Raw genomic sequence first — 19752 nt, 5'->3', positions numbered from 1 at the left:
CGGAAGTTCAAAGAGTGATGTGATGTGACAGGGCCAGTGAAGAGTAAGGATGCTGCCAGGCACCGGGGAATGCTCACAGGTGTTTTCCTTACCGCAGATGCTGAAACATCACTTCTACAAATTACAGTGCCACGGAGGATTGAGACAAACACCGATGGTGAAGTTTCGGAAACGCATGTAATTAAGAAATCACTTTTTTAAATGCTTTAATTTTTAATGGACTACATGACCTAAATCAACCCATGCATATATTCCTTAAAGTCATTTTGTCTGAACGAAAGCAGATGTCTTGATTTTTCTCTTCATTTTCCAAATGAACATTATGAAATATTTTTAAAACAGGGACTCAGAAAAAGGTGCCCCGAATCCATATCACAAAATGGTATATACAGTCTACTGGACTTTTTGTCTAGGAAATACAGATATTTAAATATTCTATGTCAGTGAGGTCACAATAAAATTTATCTTGTGTCATGATTTAAAATGACATATCAAGAATTTCTTCATGCCTATAATTGCTTATATATACATATATAAATCTTTGTTAAAATGCAAGCACTGTTATTTTTCACTGGATTAAAATAAAGCATGTATATTTTCAAATCTAGACAGCACAGATTTTTTAAATGATAAAGCTCTTATAATATTAGCATGATTTTTATGAATGATTCATTAAGTAGAATCTGTATGATATTTCTATAACATATATAATTTGCACCCATTTATTTTTATTTTTTATATTTTAAGTATTTATATTCCTGGTAGTTAACATGCAGTGTAATATTAGCTTCAGATGTAAATTTAATGATACGGCACTCACAGCGCCTGGTACTCATACACCAAGTGCGGTCCTAATTCTCCATCACACATTTTACCCATCTCTCCCCACCTCCTCCCCTCAGATAACCATCAGTGTGTTCTCTATAACTAAGAGTCTTTCTTGGTTTTTCCCCCTCCCCCACTTTGCTTTTTTGTTTTTTTTTCTTTAAATCCTACATGAGTGAAATCATGTGATATTTGTATTTGACTGATTTATTACTTAGCTTACTATTCTCTAGCTCCATTCATGTCCTTGCAAATGGTAAGATTTTGCTCTTTTTTATGGCTAATCTTCCAGTGTTGTGTGTGTCTGTGTGTGTGTCACCTTAATGCATTCAATAATCAATGGACACTGGGCTGTTTCCATAATTTGACTATTGTAGATAAATAGCTGCTGTAAACATTGGGGTACGTGTATCTCTTTGAAATAGTATTTTTGTATTCTTCGGGTAAATAACTAGTGGTGCAATTCCTGGTAGTTCTATTTTTAACTATTTGAGGGAACTCCACACTGTTTTTCCACAGTGGCTGTACTAGTTTGCATTCCCACCAACAGTCTAAGAGTGCTCCTTTTGGTCCCCATCCTAGCCAACATCTGCTGCTTCTTGTTTGTTGAATTTAGCCATTCTGACAGGTGTGAGGTAGTATCTCATTGTAGTTTTGATTTACATTTCCTTGATTATGAATCATGTTGAGCATCTTTTCAATGTGTCTGTATCTGGATGTCGTCTTTGGAGAAATGTTTATTCATGTCTTCTACCCATTTTTAAGCTGACTTACTTGCTTTCTTGGTGTTGAGTTTGATAAGTTCTTGATATGTTTTGTTTACCAACTCTTTATCAAATATGTTGTTTGCTCTATCTTCTCCCAGTCTGTATGCTGCCTTTTAGTTTTGTTGATCTTCCTCACTGTGCAGAAGCTTTTAATTTTGGTGAATTTAATTTTGTTTCTCTTGTTTCAGAATATATATCTAGAAAGAAGTTGGTCAAAGTTGAAAAAATTACTGCCTGTGGTCTCCTCTAGGATTTTTATGGTTTCAGGTCTCACATTTAGATCTTTAAATGTGCTATTTTTTGTGTATGGCTTAAGAAAGTGGTCCAGTTTTATTCTTTTCCATGTTGCCATCCAGTTTTCCCAAAGCCAATTATTGAAGAGACTTTTCCCCATTGGATATTCTTTCCTGTTTTGTTGAATATTAATTGTCGGTATAATTGTGGGTTTATTTCTGAGTTTTCTGTTCTGTTCCATTGGTCTATGTGTCTATTTCTGTGCCAGTACCATACTGTTTTGATCACTATAGTTTTGTAATATAACTTGAAGTCTGGACTTGTGATGCCTTTAGCTTTGCTTTTCGTCTTCAAGGCTGCTTTGGCTATTCAGGTTTTTTGGTGGTCCATGCAAATTTTAGGACTGTTAGTTCTATTTCTGTGAAAAATGTGATTGGTCTTCTGATAGGGATTGCATTGAATATGTGTATTGCTTTGAGTAGTATAGACATTTTAACATTATTTTTCTAATCGCATGAGCATGAAATATCTTCTCATTTTTTTTGTCATCTTCAATTTCTTTCATCAGTGTTTTATAGTTTTCAGGGTACAGGTCTTTCACTTCTTTGGTTAGGTTTTTTTCCAGTGTCATTGTTTTGGGTGCAATTTAAATGGGCTTAATTATTAATTTCTCTTTCTGCTGCTTCATTGTTGGTATATAGAAATGTAATTGATTTCTATACATTGAATTTGTATCCTGTGACTTTACTGAATTCATGTATGTGTCAGTTGTGGCGATGTTTTTGGTGGCATCTCTCAGGTTTTCTATATAGATAATCATGTCACTTGCAAATAATGAAACATTTAATTCTTCCTTGACAGTCTGGATGCCTCCTATTCCTTTTTGTTGTGTGATTGCTGAGGCTGGGATTTCTAGTAATGTGTTAAATAACAGTGGTGAGAGTGGACATCCTTCTCTTGTTCCAGACCATAGAGAAAAAGCTGTCTGTTTTTCCCCATTGAGGATGATAATTAGTTGTGGGTTCATCATATGTGGCCTTTTGACATTGAGGTATGTTCCCTTTAAACCTACTTTGTTGAGGATTTGTTATCATGAATAGATATTGTACTTTGTCATATGCTTTTTCTGCATCTATGGAAATGATTATATGGTTCTTATACTTTCTTTTATTAATGTGGTTTTTTATTAATCATGTTGATTGATTTGTGAATAGTGTACCATCCTTACAGCCCAGAAATAAACCCCACTTGATTGTAGTGAAAGATTTTTTTTAATATTTTGTTAGATTTGGTTTGATAGTATTTTATTGAGAATTTTCACATCCATTTTCATCAGAGATATTGGCTGATAATTCTCTTTTTATGTTGGGTCTTTATCTGGATTTGGTATCCGAGTAATGCTGGCTCTTAAAATGAATTTGGAAGTTTTTATTCCTTTTTCATGTTTTGGAATAGTTTGAGAAGAGCAGGTATTAACTCTTCTTTAAATGCTTTGTATAATTTACCTGTGAAGCCACCTGACTTCTGTTTGTTGGGAGTTTTTTGATTACTAATTCAATCTCTTTGCTGGTTATTGGTTTTTTAAAGTTTTCTGTTTCTTCCTGTTTCAGTTTTGGTAGTTATATATGTTTCTAGAAATTTATCCATTTCTTCCAAGTTGTCCAACTTGTTGGCATACAAACTTTCATAATAATCTCTTATAATCGTTTGTATTTCTGTGGTGTTGGTTGTTATTTTTATTCTCTCATTTGTAATTTTATATACTTGGTTCCTTTCTCTTTTCTTTTGATGAGCCTGACTAGAGGTTTATCAGTTTTAAGAAACCAGCTCTTGGTTTCATTGACCTGGTGTTTCTTTGTTTTGTTTTGTTTTGTTTTTAATTTCTGTATCATTTATATCTGCCCTAATCTTTATTATTTTCTTCCTTCTGCTGGCTTTAGGCTTCATTTGTTGTTCTTTTTCTAGCTCCTTTTAGGTGTAAAGTTAAGTTATTTATTTGAGATTTTTCTTAATTCCTGATGTAGGCTTGTATTGCTATGTATTTCCCTCCTAGGATCATTTTTGCTGTTCCTAAAGGTTTTGGATCATTGTATTTTCATTTTCATTTGTTTCCATGTATTTTTAAACTTCTTCTTTGTTTACCTGGTTAACCCATTCATTGTTTCATAAAATATTCTTTAACCTCCATGTATTTTTGCTTTTTCTAAGTTTTTTCATTAGAAAAGGTGCATGATATGATTACAGGGTCTTTGTATTTATTCAGGTCTGGTTTATGACCTAATATGTGATCTTTTCTGGAGAATGTTCCATGTGTACTTGAATATGTATTTGGCTGTTTTAGGATGAAGTGTTCTCAATGTATCATGTCAGTCCCTTTCATTTAATGTGTCATTCATAGTCATTATTTTCTTGTTGATTTTCTATTTGAAATATTTGTCCATTGATGTAAGTGTGGTGTTAAAGTGTTTTACTATTATTGCATTATTATCAATTAGTTCCTTTATGTTTGTTATTGTTTTATATATTTGAGTGCTCCATGTTGAGTGCATAAATATTACAATTGTTATATCTTCTTTTTGGATTGTTTCCTTTATGATGAATTAGTATCCTTCTAGTCTAGTTTATGTAAGTAATGCTACTCCAGCTTTCGTTTGACATCCTTTTGGGTGATAAATATTTCTCCACCCCCTTATTTTTCTTCTGCAGATGTCTTTAGTCCTGATATTACTCTGTTGAAGGCACCATATAGATGGGTCTTATTTTATTTTACATTCTGACACCTATGTCTTTTGATTGGAGCATTTAGTCCACTTACATTCAGAGTAATTATTAGTAGATATGTATTTATTGCCATTTTATTACTTGTTTTGTGTTATTTCTGGTGATTTCTGTGATCCTTGTATTGTCACTTTTTGTCTCTCCTTTACACTCACAGAGTATGCTTTAATATTTCTGGCAGGGCTGGTTTAGTGGTCATGAACTCCATGGGTTTTTTGTTGTCTGGGAAACTCCTCACCTTTCTTCCTATTCTGAATGATAGCCTTGCTGGGTAAAGTATTCTTGCCTGCAGATTTCTCCCATTTGGCACTTTGAATATATCATGCCACTCCCTTTTGGCTTGCCACATTTCTGTGGAGAGATCGCTAGCTAGCTTTATGGGTCTTCCCTTTTAAAATAAGGACTTATTTTGTCTTTCTGCTTTTAATATTTTTCTTTTTCCTTATATTTTGTAAATTTATAGTATGTCTTGGTATTGGCTTGCTTTTGTTGATTTTGATGGAAGTTCTCAGTGCCTCCTGGATATGAATATCTGTTTCCTTCCCCAGTTTAGGGGTGCTTTCAGTTATTATTTCTTCAAAGAAATTTTCTGCCCCCCCCCACCCCGTTTTCTCTTTCTTCTTCTGGGACTCATAGCACAGAGAATTGTTGAGAAAGTGAATGTCTATCTCAGTGTCTTTAAAAAATTTTTTTAAATGTTTTTTATTTATTTTTGAGAGACAAAGAGAGACAGTGCGAGCAAGGGAGGGTCAGAGAGAGAGAGCAGGCTCCAGGCTCTGAGCTGTCAGCACAGAGCCCAAAGCAGGGCTTGAACCCACGAACTGTGAGATCATGACCTGAGCCAAAGCCGGACACTTAACCTACTGAGCCACCCAAGTGCCCCATTTCAGTTTCTAAAAATAGTAAATTTGAACTGAATTAATTTTTAGATATATGCACACTCATATTTTAATTTTGTAATTATTTATAAGTTTGGTGTCAGTCTGCAGTCTTGATATTTGTTTGTTTTTCTTTCCCAAACACATTTTTTTGACTCAGGCAGAAATATAATATCTACACATAGAGTATACTTATAATTGTAATCATGAAGTTATTTGAATTAATAATTTAAATAAATTGCCAGAAAATCTTACTAGTTAAATGGTTTTAAGCTTTCGAACAAAATTCAAGGAAAGATGATGTATCATTTTCGGAGACTAGAAAACAGAAAAGAACATAAGTTAATTAATCCTTCAGATCATTTAATAATGTTTTAAAATATTAATGTACCTTTGATAGAGATCAAATAAATACCAGAAAGAGAAATTACAGGTTCTTTCACTTAACTAAAATATTTAAAAGTAAAAGTAGCAAATAATTGTAGAACATTATGATCAAGTACATTTTCTCTCTGTTGAAGGATGTATTAATACTAGAAAACTTTATTAAATTAACCAACCACTCTAACATACTTCAAATATCACTGAATGTGTTCCAAAAGGACAATTCATAAAATTATTCACACATTCACAAAAACATATTCACCAAATACACACATAATACTCCCCTGTGGAATGGAATAGCCTCAGTGGGTTTCGATGGATCCAGGGGATAAGGGTGCCACCAACGAAAGACATCTAACATCCTTAATGTGTTACACATCACAGCATTCCATTTTATGATCATGCTAACACAGGACTGCCTATTTCCATTGTATTCAGCAATTTAAAATATAAAATTATTAAGAAATAAATATTTTAAAAGTAGGGTAGGCCAGCTATTACATAGACTGTGTTTTTGCTTTGAGTACCTGGGGTATTACCGACCTAATATCCATAATGTAGAAGGAAAATTATACAGATTTATTCTCAATAATAGAAAGAGGAGGGCCACTACAGAAGTAGTACCTAAATCTATTCGTTTTCCATTTAGTTTGCCATACCATTAACAATTACTGTTAACAATACCCATTGTGAAATTACTTATTTGTACTCTTTATATTAGTACATCTCTGAAAATTGAAACTTGCTTTTATCCTCAGAATGCAGCTTTAAATTTTAAATGATTATGAAACATTCTTAAAAACCTACTTATTACATCAAAATGGATCAAAAGCTAAAAATAGAAAACCTTAAACATCAAAAGTAAGCTGGTGCCATAATAACAATATCAGATGAAGTTAAAGAAGCACTTCTAGAGATAAAAGTTACCTTAATGATAATGTTATCAATTTATCCTAAGGATATCACCATACTAAATGTGTTTGTACCCAACAACAGAGCTCCAAAACATATAAGGTAAAAAACTACAGAATAAAATGATAATGAAAAAAAAATCACAAAATTCTTGGAAAATTTCAACATACCTATTTCAAGAGCTGTAAGGTTACAACACTGAACACTATAGGTTTAAAATGACTTAGGCAGAAAACTGCATCCAGTGACAAAATTCATGTTTTTGCAACTGTGGGAAAATTTCCAGCGTTAACTGTATGTTATGCCATGAAGAATGTGTAATGTTTTATGATGATGTCGTAGATTGTATTCTTTGGGATGCAGTCTTTGAGAAGATTCCTGTGAAGGCAGTTTATTAGGGTATACTTTTTTGATGGGTCCCTGTGCACAGGATGGGAGGAAGCAGGAATGGGGAGACAGAGACTCAACTGAGTCTCAGCAAAGTGCGAAGCTGGCATGGTCCATCAAGATCTGGAGGTGAGCTTCTCATTGACTTGGAAAGGTGTGACTTGGTGTGACGTTTTGGCGGAGGCAATTTCCCAGAGAGAACAGGGAGGAGACTGGGGGTAGCACTTCTGACAGCTTGGGGATGTTTCCTTTATTCTGAAAAGAGGAACTGTGTTGTATTCTTTCCCTCTTCTTTTCAGCTTCATTATTTCCCATAATGTTATCTTCTATAACATTCATTCCTCTGCTTCTTCAATCCTTGTGGCCATTACATCCAGTTGGTTTTGAATCTCAGTTATTGCATTTTTCATTTTGCTTGACTAGTTTTTAGATCTTTTGCTTCTGTGGTAAAGGACTCCCTGGTGTCTTTTGTTTTTCTCAAGCTCAGTAAGTGTCTTTATGATTGTTGCTTTATATTCTGGATCAGACATATTGTTGATATCTGTTTTGATTAGATCCCTGGGGTTTATTGTTTTCTTTTGGGATGAAATCCTTCATCTTGGCATTTTGTCTAGGTCTGTGTCTTTTTCTCTGTGTTAGGAAATCCTGTTATGTGTCTTGCTCCTGAGAGTAATGGCTTTACGAAGAAGAGGTCATATACTGTCCAGGGCCTGGCACTTGAGGAAGTGTGTCTGGTGTATGCTGTGTCCACTCTGCTGCTGTGTTTTGGCTGCTCTTCCCCTCAGGTTAGTCCTTTGCAGACCTCCTTGCCTACAGTGGGGAGTGTTTGGACCTTGGCCAGAATGTGGCAAGTTTTAACTAGGTGTGCTCTGGTCTGCTTATTGAAAGAGACCTGATGCTATTTCCAAGAGCTGATGATGCTTTGCATAACTCTGTGGTCAGGAGACATGGTGCATGCAGGGGTTTGTGCTGGTATTCTGGGGGACGGGTCCTCTGCTCTGGGTCTCAGGCACATTTGCCTGAGAAAAACAATATTTTTTTTGGGGGGGTATAAGTGGTTCAGGCTGCCCACGTTGGCATTGCGCTGCTTACAGAAGTTAGTTTATGCGGAGGGCTGGGGGAGCGTAATGGCTTCAGCCAGCTCCCTCATCCCTGAAGAGGGGTTTGTACCCGCTGCTCTGTGGGAAGCCCTCCCAAGAAGGGTGAACAGTCTCCTCTTGTGTGTTCCAGGCATCCCTCTGCCTTGACCCCATTTGTGTCTGGGCCGCCTGCGCCACGGACAGTGCAGTGCACATGGGGCTGTACCCCAGGCAGGTGGCTGAGTTTTCACACTTAAAACTTTAGGGACCTGGCCTGGTGTGGAGCTGTGCTGGCCTGGTGTGTTCTCTGGTGGGGGAGTCTCGCTGCTTTGGGACTGATGCAGGATTGTCCCAGAAGGGCAGTCCCATCAAACTGCAGGAGTGTGGAGTTTGGAGTAAAGCACAGCAAAGAGCAGGTGAACAGGTTAGCTGCCTTCAGTGGTGTCTCCACATCTATGCTGAAGGGGAGGGGAGGGTAATGGCACCCACCAGCTCTTTTGTCCCCAGAGAGGCAATGCCACCTGTCTGTGATGTAGTCCAAGAGGGTGGAATGTCCCTCTCAGTGCATCCTAGGGAAATCCTCAGATTGTCTGAGCCCGGGCTATCTGCCCTCCTTCTCTACAGGAACAAACTCTAAAGCCCTGCTGGTTGTAAAAACTCACAAAAATCAGCCCTTGTCATTTTTCTAGTCATTGGTTTTAGGAGAATTGTTTTCCTTGTATGATCCACTATATGCTCCTCTCTGTCTCTCTCCTTCTCTCTGTGACCAGGTCTCCCTCCCGTCTGCAGCACCTGCAGTCCATTTCCCTGGAAAACAGGTCTCCACACCTCCTACCTTCCACAGTGTGGTCTCTTCTCTCCCGCTAGTTGTGCATTTTGGTCTGTCAGTTTTCAGATGGATTTCTTGGGTAGTCAAAATGATTTGATATTTATGCGTTCAAACAATGAAGCTAGCTTTGGGTTTTCCTACTACTCTGCCATCTTAGCTCCCCACAACCTGTGTTGTATTCTTTAATTTTAAACTTATTTCAGCTAGAAATCACAAAGTAGAAAAAAAGATAATTTAGGAGAGCCTGGGTGGCTCAGTAAGTTAAGCATCTGACTTCAGCTCAGGTCATGATCTTACAGTTTGTGGGTTCGAGCCCTGTGTCAAGCTCTGTGCTGACAGCTCAGAGCCTCGAGTCTGCTTTGGATTCTGTGTCTCCCTTTCCCTCTCTGCACCTCCCCCACTTGTGCTCTTTCTCTCTGAAAAATAAATAAACATTAAAGAAAAGATAATTAAATTCAAGTTTCTTCAATTATTACTCAACATTTCTTTTTTTAAAAAAGTTTTATTTTATTTTATTTTATTTTATTTTATTTTTTGAGAGAGAGACAGGGCATGAGCAGGGGAGACACAGAGAGAGACAGAGACACAGAATCTGAAGCAGGCTCCAGGCTCTGAGCTGTCAGCACAGAGCCTGACATGGGGCTCAAACTCATGAGCTGTGAGATCATGACCTGAGTTGAAGTCAAATGCTTAACTGACTGAGCCACCGAGGCACCCCATTACTCAACATTTCTAAATGTAACCATTTCGAATTAAAATTTCACGACAATAAATGCTAATGATCAATGCTCTTAGTTTTGAAATAGATTTAGCCACCTTAATTTTAGTGAAATTTAATTATGATTAGTTCTGTCATACATTCTGAGATTGAAGAGAGATAGCAACATACATGTATATATAATTTTCAGACATGTGTGATACCATCTACATTGGTATGAAAGAGTATTTACCTTTAACAAATGATGTCTTCTGAGTTAAGAATTTTACATTTCTACTAATTATTTCTCTCTGAATATTTTGGTATAGGTCACTTATTCCATCAAAATTGACAGGAAAACATATACCCTCCATCTTGAAGTGCAGTAAGTAGCCATTCTTCTTTTCATACTTTTCAGTTTCTTAAAGTTTTACAATCACTACCCTAAATTGAGCCTAAACAAAAGCATGACTATTGTACTTAACATGTTACATCTTTGTGATTCAAGTCAGATTAGAATTTCAAGTCTCCATCTTGAGATTTTAAATTTAATATTGGTGCCAAATTCTAGTTTAATGATGTAAACATTAACGTATAATTAGGTAAATTAAAAATACTCTACGTAACTCCTTGAAATATAGCCACAATGGCAATAATTAAAGGAATAACTCTATTTACCCATGTTTAATTTTGTTCGTTTTCGTGTCATTTTATATATTTATGTGCTTTTAAGCATTTAACAAAATATTATGCCGTAATTTTTTCTCTTCCTGGTCTAATATGTAATTTAATCTCTTAAAGTTTCTGTTTCCAAATTGCTCTTTGAGGAAACCAATATTAATAATTTTATGTGTATCTTTCCACAATTTTCAATTCTTTTAAAAAATGTTTGTCTATTATTTTTGAGGGGGGATAGAGAAGGGACAGAGGATCTGAAGCAGACTCTGTGCTGATAGCGGAGAGCCTGATGTGGGCCTCAAACTCTTGAACCGTGAGATCATTATCCGAGCCTAAGTCAGATGGTTAATCAACTCGGTTGCTACCCAGATGCCCTTCTACCGTTTTCTATTCTAAATTTCCCTTAAGTAAAAATATAGAAACCTATTTTTAAAAAGTTTGTTTTTACACAGTTGGAAATACTGTTTTGCTGCTAGCAGATTTTATTTAATAATGGTGTTCATTTTCTTACTCTCTAAATATTTTTTAACTCATTATTTAATAGATAACATTCTGTAGCATGTAATATTGATAGATAAGAAGTTATTTCAAGCAATTATTACTGCAGTAAACAATCTTGTATGTAAATTCTTATGTAATAGAGATTTTCTTTTGTAGGCTTGATACTAAGAAATGGGTTTCTGGATCAAGACATATGAGTAATAGTAATAATAGTGATAGTAACAACAACAAAAGTAACAGACATTTTAGGAGCACATGGCATTTTCACAACAACCTTTATTACTCAGATTTTGTGTTAAGATTTTGAGAGATATGGTCAGTTTCTGAAAAGAAAGTAGCAGTTTAGATTTTCAAAGGCACGCAGTATGTGCTAAAATATTAGATCACATCTTTGTGTCAATTTGTATTTCCCTAAATAACTTCTCTAAACCATTATCAGCTCTTTGAAGTTTCCTGTTTCCAGTTAAACATTTATTTTTCAGAGAAGTTACAGGTTCACGGCAAAACTGAGTGAAAGACACAGAGAGAATCTGTGTACCCTGTGCCCCGACCTCCTGCACATGTGTGTACAGTCTCCCCATTACCAACAGGCCCCACCAGAGTGACACAGTCATTACATTTGATGACCCTACATTGACACATCATTACTACCCAATGTCCATAGTTTATGTTAGTCTCAATTTTTCTATATTGGATTTTTTCTTTTTATTGAAAATAAAAAAGGAAAATTGTGAGAATAATATATACAATTTGGTTCTTACCATGAATGACACACATGCAAGCATTTTATTTATGTATTTATTTATGTATAGCAGGCAATAGTGAAATCTGTTATTCCCATGCCCAGATACATTCAGTTCTTTCACTCCCCAGTGCTAACCACAGTTATGATACGGACACACACTCTACTGCCATCATTTTTCATTCATCTGTATGCCTGGAAATTAAGAATCATCATGTTTTGATTATTACTTTAAATAGGCATAAGTGGCACAATACTCTTTTGTATAATTTGTTTATCTTAATATGGCGGATCACTAATGTGATCCCAATTCTTTACCTTTCCCTGTATCTTCACTCTTTTCCATGTAACTTTGACTTCCTGTCATTAAGAAGTGGAATATATACATCCATCCCAGCCTCCCCACCCCAACCCTTGGATATGAGTTTATCTGTGCAAGGCCAACTTCCCCCAGGATCCTGTGGTTAGACATGCCTGTACTTGACTTAATTCTCTGCTGTTGCTGCCTTGAGACTCATAATACTTTTGAGCAAGAGACCTCATATTTTCATTTCTCCACAGGCCCTGCAAATTACAGAGCCCATTCTGTGGCTATGTGATTTACTTTGGCCAAAAAGGTATTAGCTGACTTGATTCAAACAGAAGTTTGGATAAGCTCCCCTGCCTTCCTGCTCTCCATCTTGTTTGTCTGCCGTCCCCACGAGAGTATGCTGGGGCCGGCTTGCTGGAAGATGGACACAGGTGGAGCACAGCCCAGGTGCCCTCATCACCTCTATGTCAGCCGACATTCAGCTGAATCCGGACCACTGGGCAAGCCCGGCCACCATCAGCAGAACTACTAAGGCTACTCACACTTGACCCATAGTGTGAGCAACAGATACTATCTTCTTGTATGTGGTTCTGGTTTTGAAGCTGTGCTTTTTGTGCAACATTTTACATAATATTATTTTTTGAGATTCATATTGATGTGTGCAAAGTGAGGTCATATATTTTAAATACATATGTAATATATGTAAATCAAATAAATACATTTCATTTATTATTTTTCACTCATATTTATAGCAAGAAAAGCTGTTTGTGGATATCCTTGACCATGACTTCCTGGGCACCAGTGAAATTGATGGGTTATAAATGATACAATTTTCGAGAGTGCTATATGCCATCAGTTTTTATTTCAGAGGGTTTATAATAGTTTTCACTCACACTTGTAATTCAAAAGCATTTCTGTTCTCTACAGTCTCAACAAAATGAGTATGTTTACTAATTTATGTTTTGAATTAATGGATAAAAATTCTATTGTATTGTGTTTTAATGTGTGCTAATGCTTTATTCTGATTTAATTAATGTTTTTAATATGTTTTAGTTATTTAAGTGTATTGTTTCAAATGTTCACTGATTATTCTAATTGATTTTCTCCTATATTTTGTTTTTTTCTTTGGGGTTTTTAGTTTTAATCATTTGTTCTGAGTTATTTTCAATCTATGGCTTATCTCTCTCTTTTTCTCTCCATAGTCAGTTTGTGGGAATTTGTGTTTATTGTAAATATTAACCCTTTATCTATTCTATATGTTACAAATATGCTGCCCAAACTATTGCTCTTTCTTTCCCCCCATGTTTGTGGAGTTCATTGCTAAAAAATGAAATTCTTATTAATCACTGTTTTCATATTTTTATAGGTTTTTAGATTTCTCTCTTGTGTCTCTCATATTCTGAACTTATAATATGCTTATAGCATTAAAATTTATTTTATATTTAATATGTAAATGTAATGGTATCAGTATCTTAACAACTGTATTTTATTTTCCAAGTTTTATCATTGATTCTTTTTTTTTTAATTCATAAAGTTTCATATTTTTTAACATATGCAATTATTTTCCATCCTTTACAATACAGTAGTTGCAATGACACTCAAAACAGAAAAGCAAAGTAAAAAATCAAAACACCAACTTCTGTTTCATGTAATTAGACTTATACAGAAATTAGAAGGTTAAGTAACAACTAGTTAATCACCTAATTTCACAGGTATCTGAAGTGGCAATTGCTATTATCATTGATTCTTTTATTAGCAATTTTCTGCTGACTCAGGTATTGTTTAGTTAGTACACTTGCAGGTTACTTTCTTTACATAGAATATGTGGATGGTTGTTTTCTGGATCTGTGCACGTCTTCAAATATCCCTTTTGTTCTCATAATTGGGTGCCATGTTGGCAGTGAATAGAATTTATGAGTCCTATTCCTTTGCTATTAATTTTTGTAATTTAAGTCAGTTTTCCAGCATGTTTTGTGTACATGTGAGTGCATGTACATATGTGTATGTATGATTGGACATTAATCCCCCTGACATATGGCATATTCCTTACTTTTCCTTTTTTTTTAAGTCACTACACATTTTTAAAAATTTTATGGCAATGCATGTTTTTTCATCCTGGATCATATGGATCTGCCCTCTTTAGTTAGTTTTTCCTCCATCCATTTTCAGATCTTTCTTTTGGCTGTGCTTTTTACTAGCAAAATTTGTTCTCTTTTTTGCCTAGGCCTCTAATTCTGTTGTCAGCAGACAAATTATCTTTGGCACATTATTGAGTTATTTATTTTTAACTGTCAGTTTAGTTTGAGTGTCTTTTTTCCCCTGAAGTGATCTCTGAAAGCTTATTAACTTTTTAACTTGTTAACTTTTCTTTAAACAATCGTCATTTAATCGATTTCTTCATTCAGCGTCATTAGGAACTTGCTTTCAAGTTTTGACATCATCTCTTTTGTTGTTCATTTTCCTTACACTGGATATTGTTTTCCCTTGAATGGTCATTTGTATTTCTGTTACTTCACTAAGGCAGACTTTTTTGTTGTGTTGTGTAGAAGCAAAAGTATACGTCTTGTATACTGTATATCAGGATGAATAAACTTGCAGACTAAACTTTTATCATTTTAATTATGCTTGTCAGAAATCCGTTGAATTTCCTTTTCCTGGGAAATGATTCTGGACTTCCATGGCTGCCTCCTCCATTTACATGCCTAGTTACTACAATGAGGCTGTTCCCCTGGCGCCAGAACTCATGTTCTAGGTGCTTGCATTTAAACCATCCCAGGCCATTCGGGATGTCCTTGAATATATGTGAAATATGAGCTGATAAATACCAGTTTTGTTTTTCTGGGAAGCTCTCTGGTTTTGTTATTTGAATTGAGGGAAAAGGAAAGCTGTCAGGAATGAGAGATGATAAAGCAGGTCTGGAAAGAGGAGTAGTGGTGAAAGTAGGCACTCCGTGAAAGCCTCAAGTCCTTCCTCGATTCTGGTCTTGAGCTGCCCCTCGATATTTGGAATTCTTATGAAACTCCAGTTCTCCCAGCAATAAATAGTAGTGTCAGATTGTTCCCTAAGAATCACTATCTTCTCTATAAGAAAACTACACTTCTGAACCATTTATGTGAGGTTTGTCTAGAGAGATCATTTAGCTTATGGAATTTGAGCAAAACACTGGTCTCCACTTCTAAACAAAGTCTCCAAGAACTATTGTGTGCTTCTACAATTTCTTTTCTCCTTCTGCTGTAAGAAAGGCATATTCCAGGGGGTGGGATGTTGGTCTTTCCCAGGTTCTAGAATGAAAGCAGTGTGGAGCTGACTCTGCAGTAAACTTGTAAAGAACAATCATTGTTGTTTTAAGGCATTGGGAATTCTGGGGCTGTTTTTACCAAAGCATAATTTTATAGAAACGAACAGTAAAAGCATTTATTTTTCATTATCAATCCATGGTTTCTTGTTAGCAAATATTAACTAACATTTATGCCATGAGATTTATTGATCATTGACTCTAACAGAAAACTTGCCATGGGAATCTGGAAGTCCTGGTGTCTACTGTATAAATCTATGTCATTATGGTGTCCCTACTGATATGATTATACTGCTTATTATCTTTTCTCATATATGCAATATACTGTCAGAAAGCAAACTAGATAATTGAGAGAAGAGTCTATTTAATTTTTGGGTATTTGAGCTTGTAAAATTGAAAGTAAATTTTTAAATATCAGGATTCTATTTTTGTTAATGTTACTATTACAATGAAGTGTTATTTATTACTTTGGTTGAATTAGGTCATTTTTAGACCCTCATTTCCTGGTGTATGCATACAACAAATCAGGAACATTGTATCCAGATTCTTCATTTACAAAGGTAAGCTTTGCTTTATGCTGTGTAGATTTACAGTTTTTTATACAGCTAAGGCGCCATTGGTGGGAAGAAAAAGGATGCTTTCTACCCCACAGAATTATTGGGCAAACAGATCAGAAGCCCAAATGTGTGACAATTACTATGAAGGCAGATTGAATAGAACAACTACTTTTCAAATATGGAACTCAGGAATCCTTTATCCAAAAAGGCTGTTTAAACTATCAGAAGTATTAGCAGGGGTCTGAGAAAGAAAGTGGGTTAAGTAGCTAAGAATAAGAAATCCTGAAACACAGAGTCATTTTAATTGAGATTTTGTAGGACCTGAGCAGTGGAGAAAATAGTGGGAATTGCTTTGTGGAAAGACATTATAGAAAGAACTGCTTTATAGAAAGGGAAAGTGAGGATGCCAAAGCATATTGGGTACAGAATCTGAATAGGTTCACATGCGAAACCTAGGAGTTGGCTTTAGTCTGTGAGATATTTATTTTGCGAGAACAGATGATTGGGAAGAAGTAAATGCAAGTGAAGGCTCAAGATTCTTTTGCTACATTGCAGTTGAGAGACAATGATACTAAAAATAATTAGTACATTGTCTTTTTCACCATCTGCAGGTAGAAAGCAGAACAAAATGAATGAAACTCCTATTTTGAGACATTTGACAATAGACTGATCAGGGATTTCTCTCTCTGAAAGAAAAGAAAGCAGACAGTGAGTCACATTCAACTTGTCCCTCTGACCAAGGAAGAACTCGAAGAATTTGGAGTTCAGAGCTGCTGAAGCAGCTGGAACTGGCATGACACAGGACCAGAGAAGGGGGACCATCAGATGTCTGGTTTTCCGTGAGGAGGAGATCCTAAAGATTAGGCTGCCTATGTGCTGGACAAAACTCTACTGAAGGGCAGAGGATAAAATGGAAACAATACTAACCATCAAACAGTGTTGAGAGATGTTGGATTTTCAGCCTGGACAGAATAGGGTGACTTTGCTGACACCTAGACATTCAGCTGAGACCAAAAAGGCTACTTTTTAGGATGACAAATCAAGCCCTAGAGTAAGAGATAATTTTATCACCTCAGTCCCTACCCAAGGCCTAAAACTCAGCAACAAGAGGATTAAGGAAGGTTGCCATTAAATTAATTGCCTTCCAATACAAAATGCAATATTCTGTAAAGGGTTAAAACATAGTAGATGAAGGAAATAATGAAGACACGGGTAGAAATCAATGAGATAGAAAAATGAAAAAGAATAGAAAAAAATTTAAGCCCAGAATTTAGTTCTTTACAAGGACTAACAACATTAATGACCCTAGTAAGGCTAACCTAGCACAAAACCAAATTCCATCACTATTAGGGATAAAAAGACATATGATTAGTCATACAGAAAATAAGATGATATTTTGGAGTATTATGAAAACCTTATGCTAATACATTTGATAATTTAGATGAAATGGACAGTTTCCTTGAAAAGGACAACTTACCAAAGTTGAGGGAATAAATCAGAAAATCTCAATCACTTGAAATCTATTTAGAATTTATAAACAACCACATTCCCACACCAGGTTTAGATGTTTTCCCACTTTACCTCTTGAGGGCTATTCTGATTGTTTCCAATTTAGCTGTTAAAAATAATGTTTCTATGAGCATTCATGTGCAGTTTGTTGTGTGGATATAATTTTTTGTTACTCTGGAATACATGTCCAGGAATATGATTGCTGGATCATATGGTGAGTGTGAGTTCATTTTTAAGAAGAAATTACTAAACTGATCTTCAGAACAGCTTTACCATTTTACCTTTACACTGTCAATGTCTGGGAGATAAAGATTGCATTTTTGTCACCTTTGCTATTATCACATTAAAAAAATTAGCCATTATGATAGAAGCATAGTGATTATCTACGCTTCAATTTGTGGTTTCAGTTTGTATTTTCCTAGTGACCAGTGATGTTGAACATATTTTCATGTACTTATTTGTCACCTTCTGTGAAATGTCTATTAATGTCTTTTATCCATTTTTGAATTGGATTGGTTGGTTTTTACACTTGATTTTTCAACAATTTATATATTCTAAATACAAGTCTTTTGCGAGATGTGTAGTTTGCCAACATTTATTCCCTGTCTGTAATTTGTCTTTACATCCAGTTCATAAGGTTCTCATTGGTCAGAAGTTTTTAATTTTGACGAGGGTTAATTTATCACCTTTCCCTCTTTAGAGAAGTGCTTCAGCTGTTAAGCCTCAGAGCTCCATGTGTCTCCGGTTCTTGAGTATTCTGCTTTTCTTTCCTAAAAAATTTATAGTTTTATTTACATTTATGTTCACTTTTATATAGCTTGATATCAGGTATGGTTTGAATCAAGTTTCATTCTTTTGACTGAGATTGACCATTGAGTTGTTCTTGGGTCATTGTGAGAAAGTCAGTGGGGCATATTTTTGTGGATATATTTCTGCGTTCCTCATTCTGTTCGATACTTTTATGTGTCTGTACTTCTGCCACTATCATGCTGTCTTTAGTTTACCTGCGTCTTAAACATTTATGTAAACTATCCCCCTTTATTCTCATTTTTAAAGATTTTTTAGATTATTCCAGATTTTTTTCATGTAAACTTTAGACAGAACTGCTCCATGTATACACACAGTGTTGCTAGGCTTATGATAGACATTATGTCAAACCTATAGATCAGTTTGGGGGCAGTTGACATCTTTAACTATGTTGAGTCTTCCAGTCCATGAATGCAATGAGTCTCTCCACTTATTTGGTCTTTTTTAAAGTATCTTTTAGTAGTGTTTTGTAATTTTAGCATTCAGATTCTAGATATGGTTTTTTAAGCTTCTGCCCAAAAAAATTTCACTGTTTTGATGCAATTCTAAAATATTATATTTCCATTTTAGTTTTTATATATCTGTTTTTATCTAAAAATGCATTTTGTTCTTTTGATTTTAATACCTACAACTTTGCTGAAGTTTCATATTAATTCTATGATGGTGTTTTGTTTTGTTTCATTTTTTTGGTAGTCTTTGAGATTCTTTACATAGAACTGTCATTTACAAACAGGAACATTTTTCTTTTTCATTTTCAATCTATGTGCTTTTTTATTCTCTGCTTACCCTTACTGTGTCTGCTACAACTTCCAGTTGTGTCGAATCACAGTCGTGAAGACAGACACCCTCATTTTGCTGCCAATCTTAAGAATAAAAGATTTACTTTTACTATTAAGGATACTGTTTATTGTAGGGTTGTTTTGAAAACATACTCTTTATAAAGTTGAGGACATTTTCCATTTCTGATTTGCTAAGATTTCTTTTTTACATCAATGTATGTGCATTTAATTGAACCAAATGCCTTTTCTGCTTCAGTTGATAGCATCACATAATTCTTTTTCAGTGTGTTGATATGATGGATTGCACTGATTGACTTTCAAATACTGAAAACAGTGTCACATATGTAGGAAAGCTACAACTTGGTCCTGCTATATAATTCTTTTTACTGGTGACTAGGTTTATTTACTAATAATTTATTGGTTTTGTTATTTTTTTTTCTCAGTCTTTTCTGCTGATGGCATCCAGCATTCCTACTTGTATTTATTTTTTCATCAGAATTATTATTGGAGGCCAGAATATAACTCAAAGAAATATTGTTTCAGTTATACCAGAGAGTTAAGGATTTTGATTATGAAGTTTTCAGCTTCTTTAACTCCCTCTGGATATTTTCTCTGAAAAATAAGAAGCTAACATATTTTTCTAAATATAAAGTACCAAAAATAGTCATGTATGGAAGAATATTGTGAAATAATGTGACGAGAAAATTTGGGGGTAATACAGTGCTCAAGAAAGTAGATAGAGACTCTCTTGTAGCTTTTTGATTATGGAAATATTCTACATGCTAATTTTAATTTCTAGATTAC

General features: G+C 35.1%; 1 protein-coding gene across 8 annotated transcripts in view; it reads left to right on the top strand.

Moving 5' to 3' along the window:
- The first annotated feature begins 6 nt into the window (after window positions 1-6).
- LOC115289137 (A disintegrin and metallopeptidase domain 3-like) overlaps window positions 7-19752 on the top strand; it is an 89444-nt gene continuing 69698 nt past the window's right edge. For 7 of the 8 annotated variants that reach the window (XR_003907416.1, XR_003907420.1, XM_029936333.1 and 4 more), the window contains exons 1-3: window positions 7-177; window positions 10100-10155; window positions 15778-15856. Coding sequence is in view for 5 of the 8 variants with exons in the window: in XM_029936333.1 (XP_029792193.1) it covers window positions 70-177; window positions 10100-10155; window positions 15778-15856 (243 nt within the window). In the remaining 3 variants the exon portion in view is untranslated. Of the gene's footprint in view, window positions 178-10099; window positions 10156-15777; window positions 15857-19752 lie in introns of those variants that run through there. The other variant, XM_029936352.1, reaches the window with a different exon arrangement.

Source organism: Suricata suricatta, chromosome 1, assembly GCF_006229205.1.
Source record: "Suricata suricatta isolate VVHF042 chromosome 1, meerkat_22Aug2017_6uvM2_HiC, whole genome shotgun sequence".
In the NCBI taxonomy this organism is placed as follows: Eukaryota; Metazoa; Chordata; class Mammalia; order Carnivora; family Herpestidae; genus Suricata; species Suricata suricatta.
Note: the sequence above shows the minus strand (reverse complement) of the source record. Positions and strands in the feature narration are given on the sequence as shown.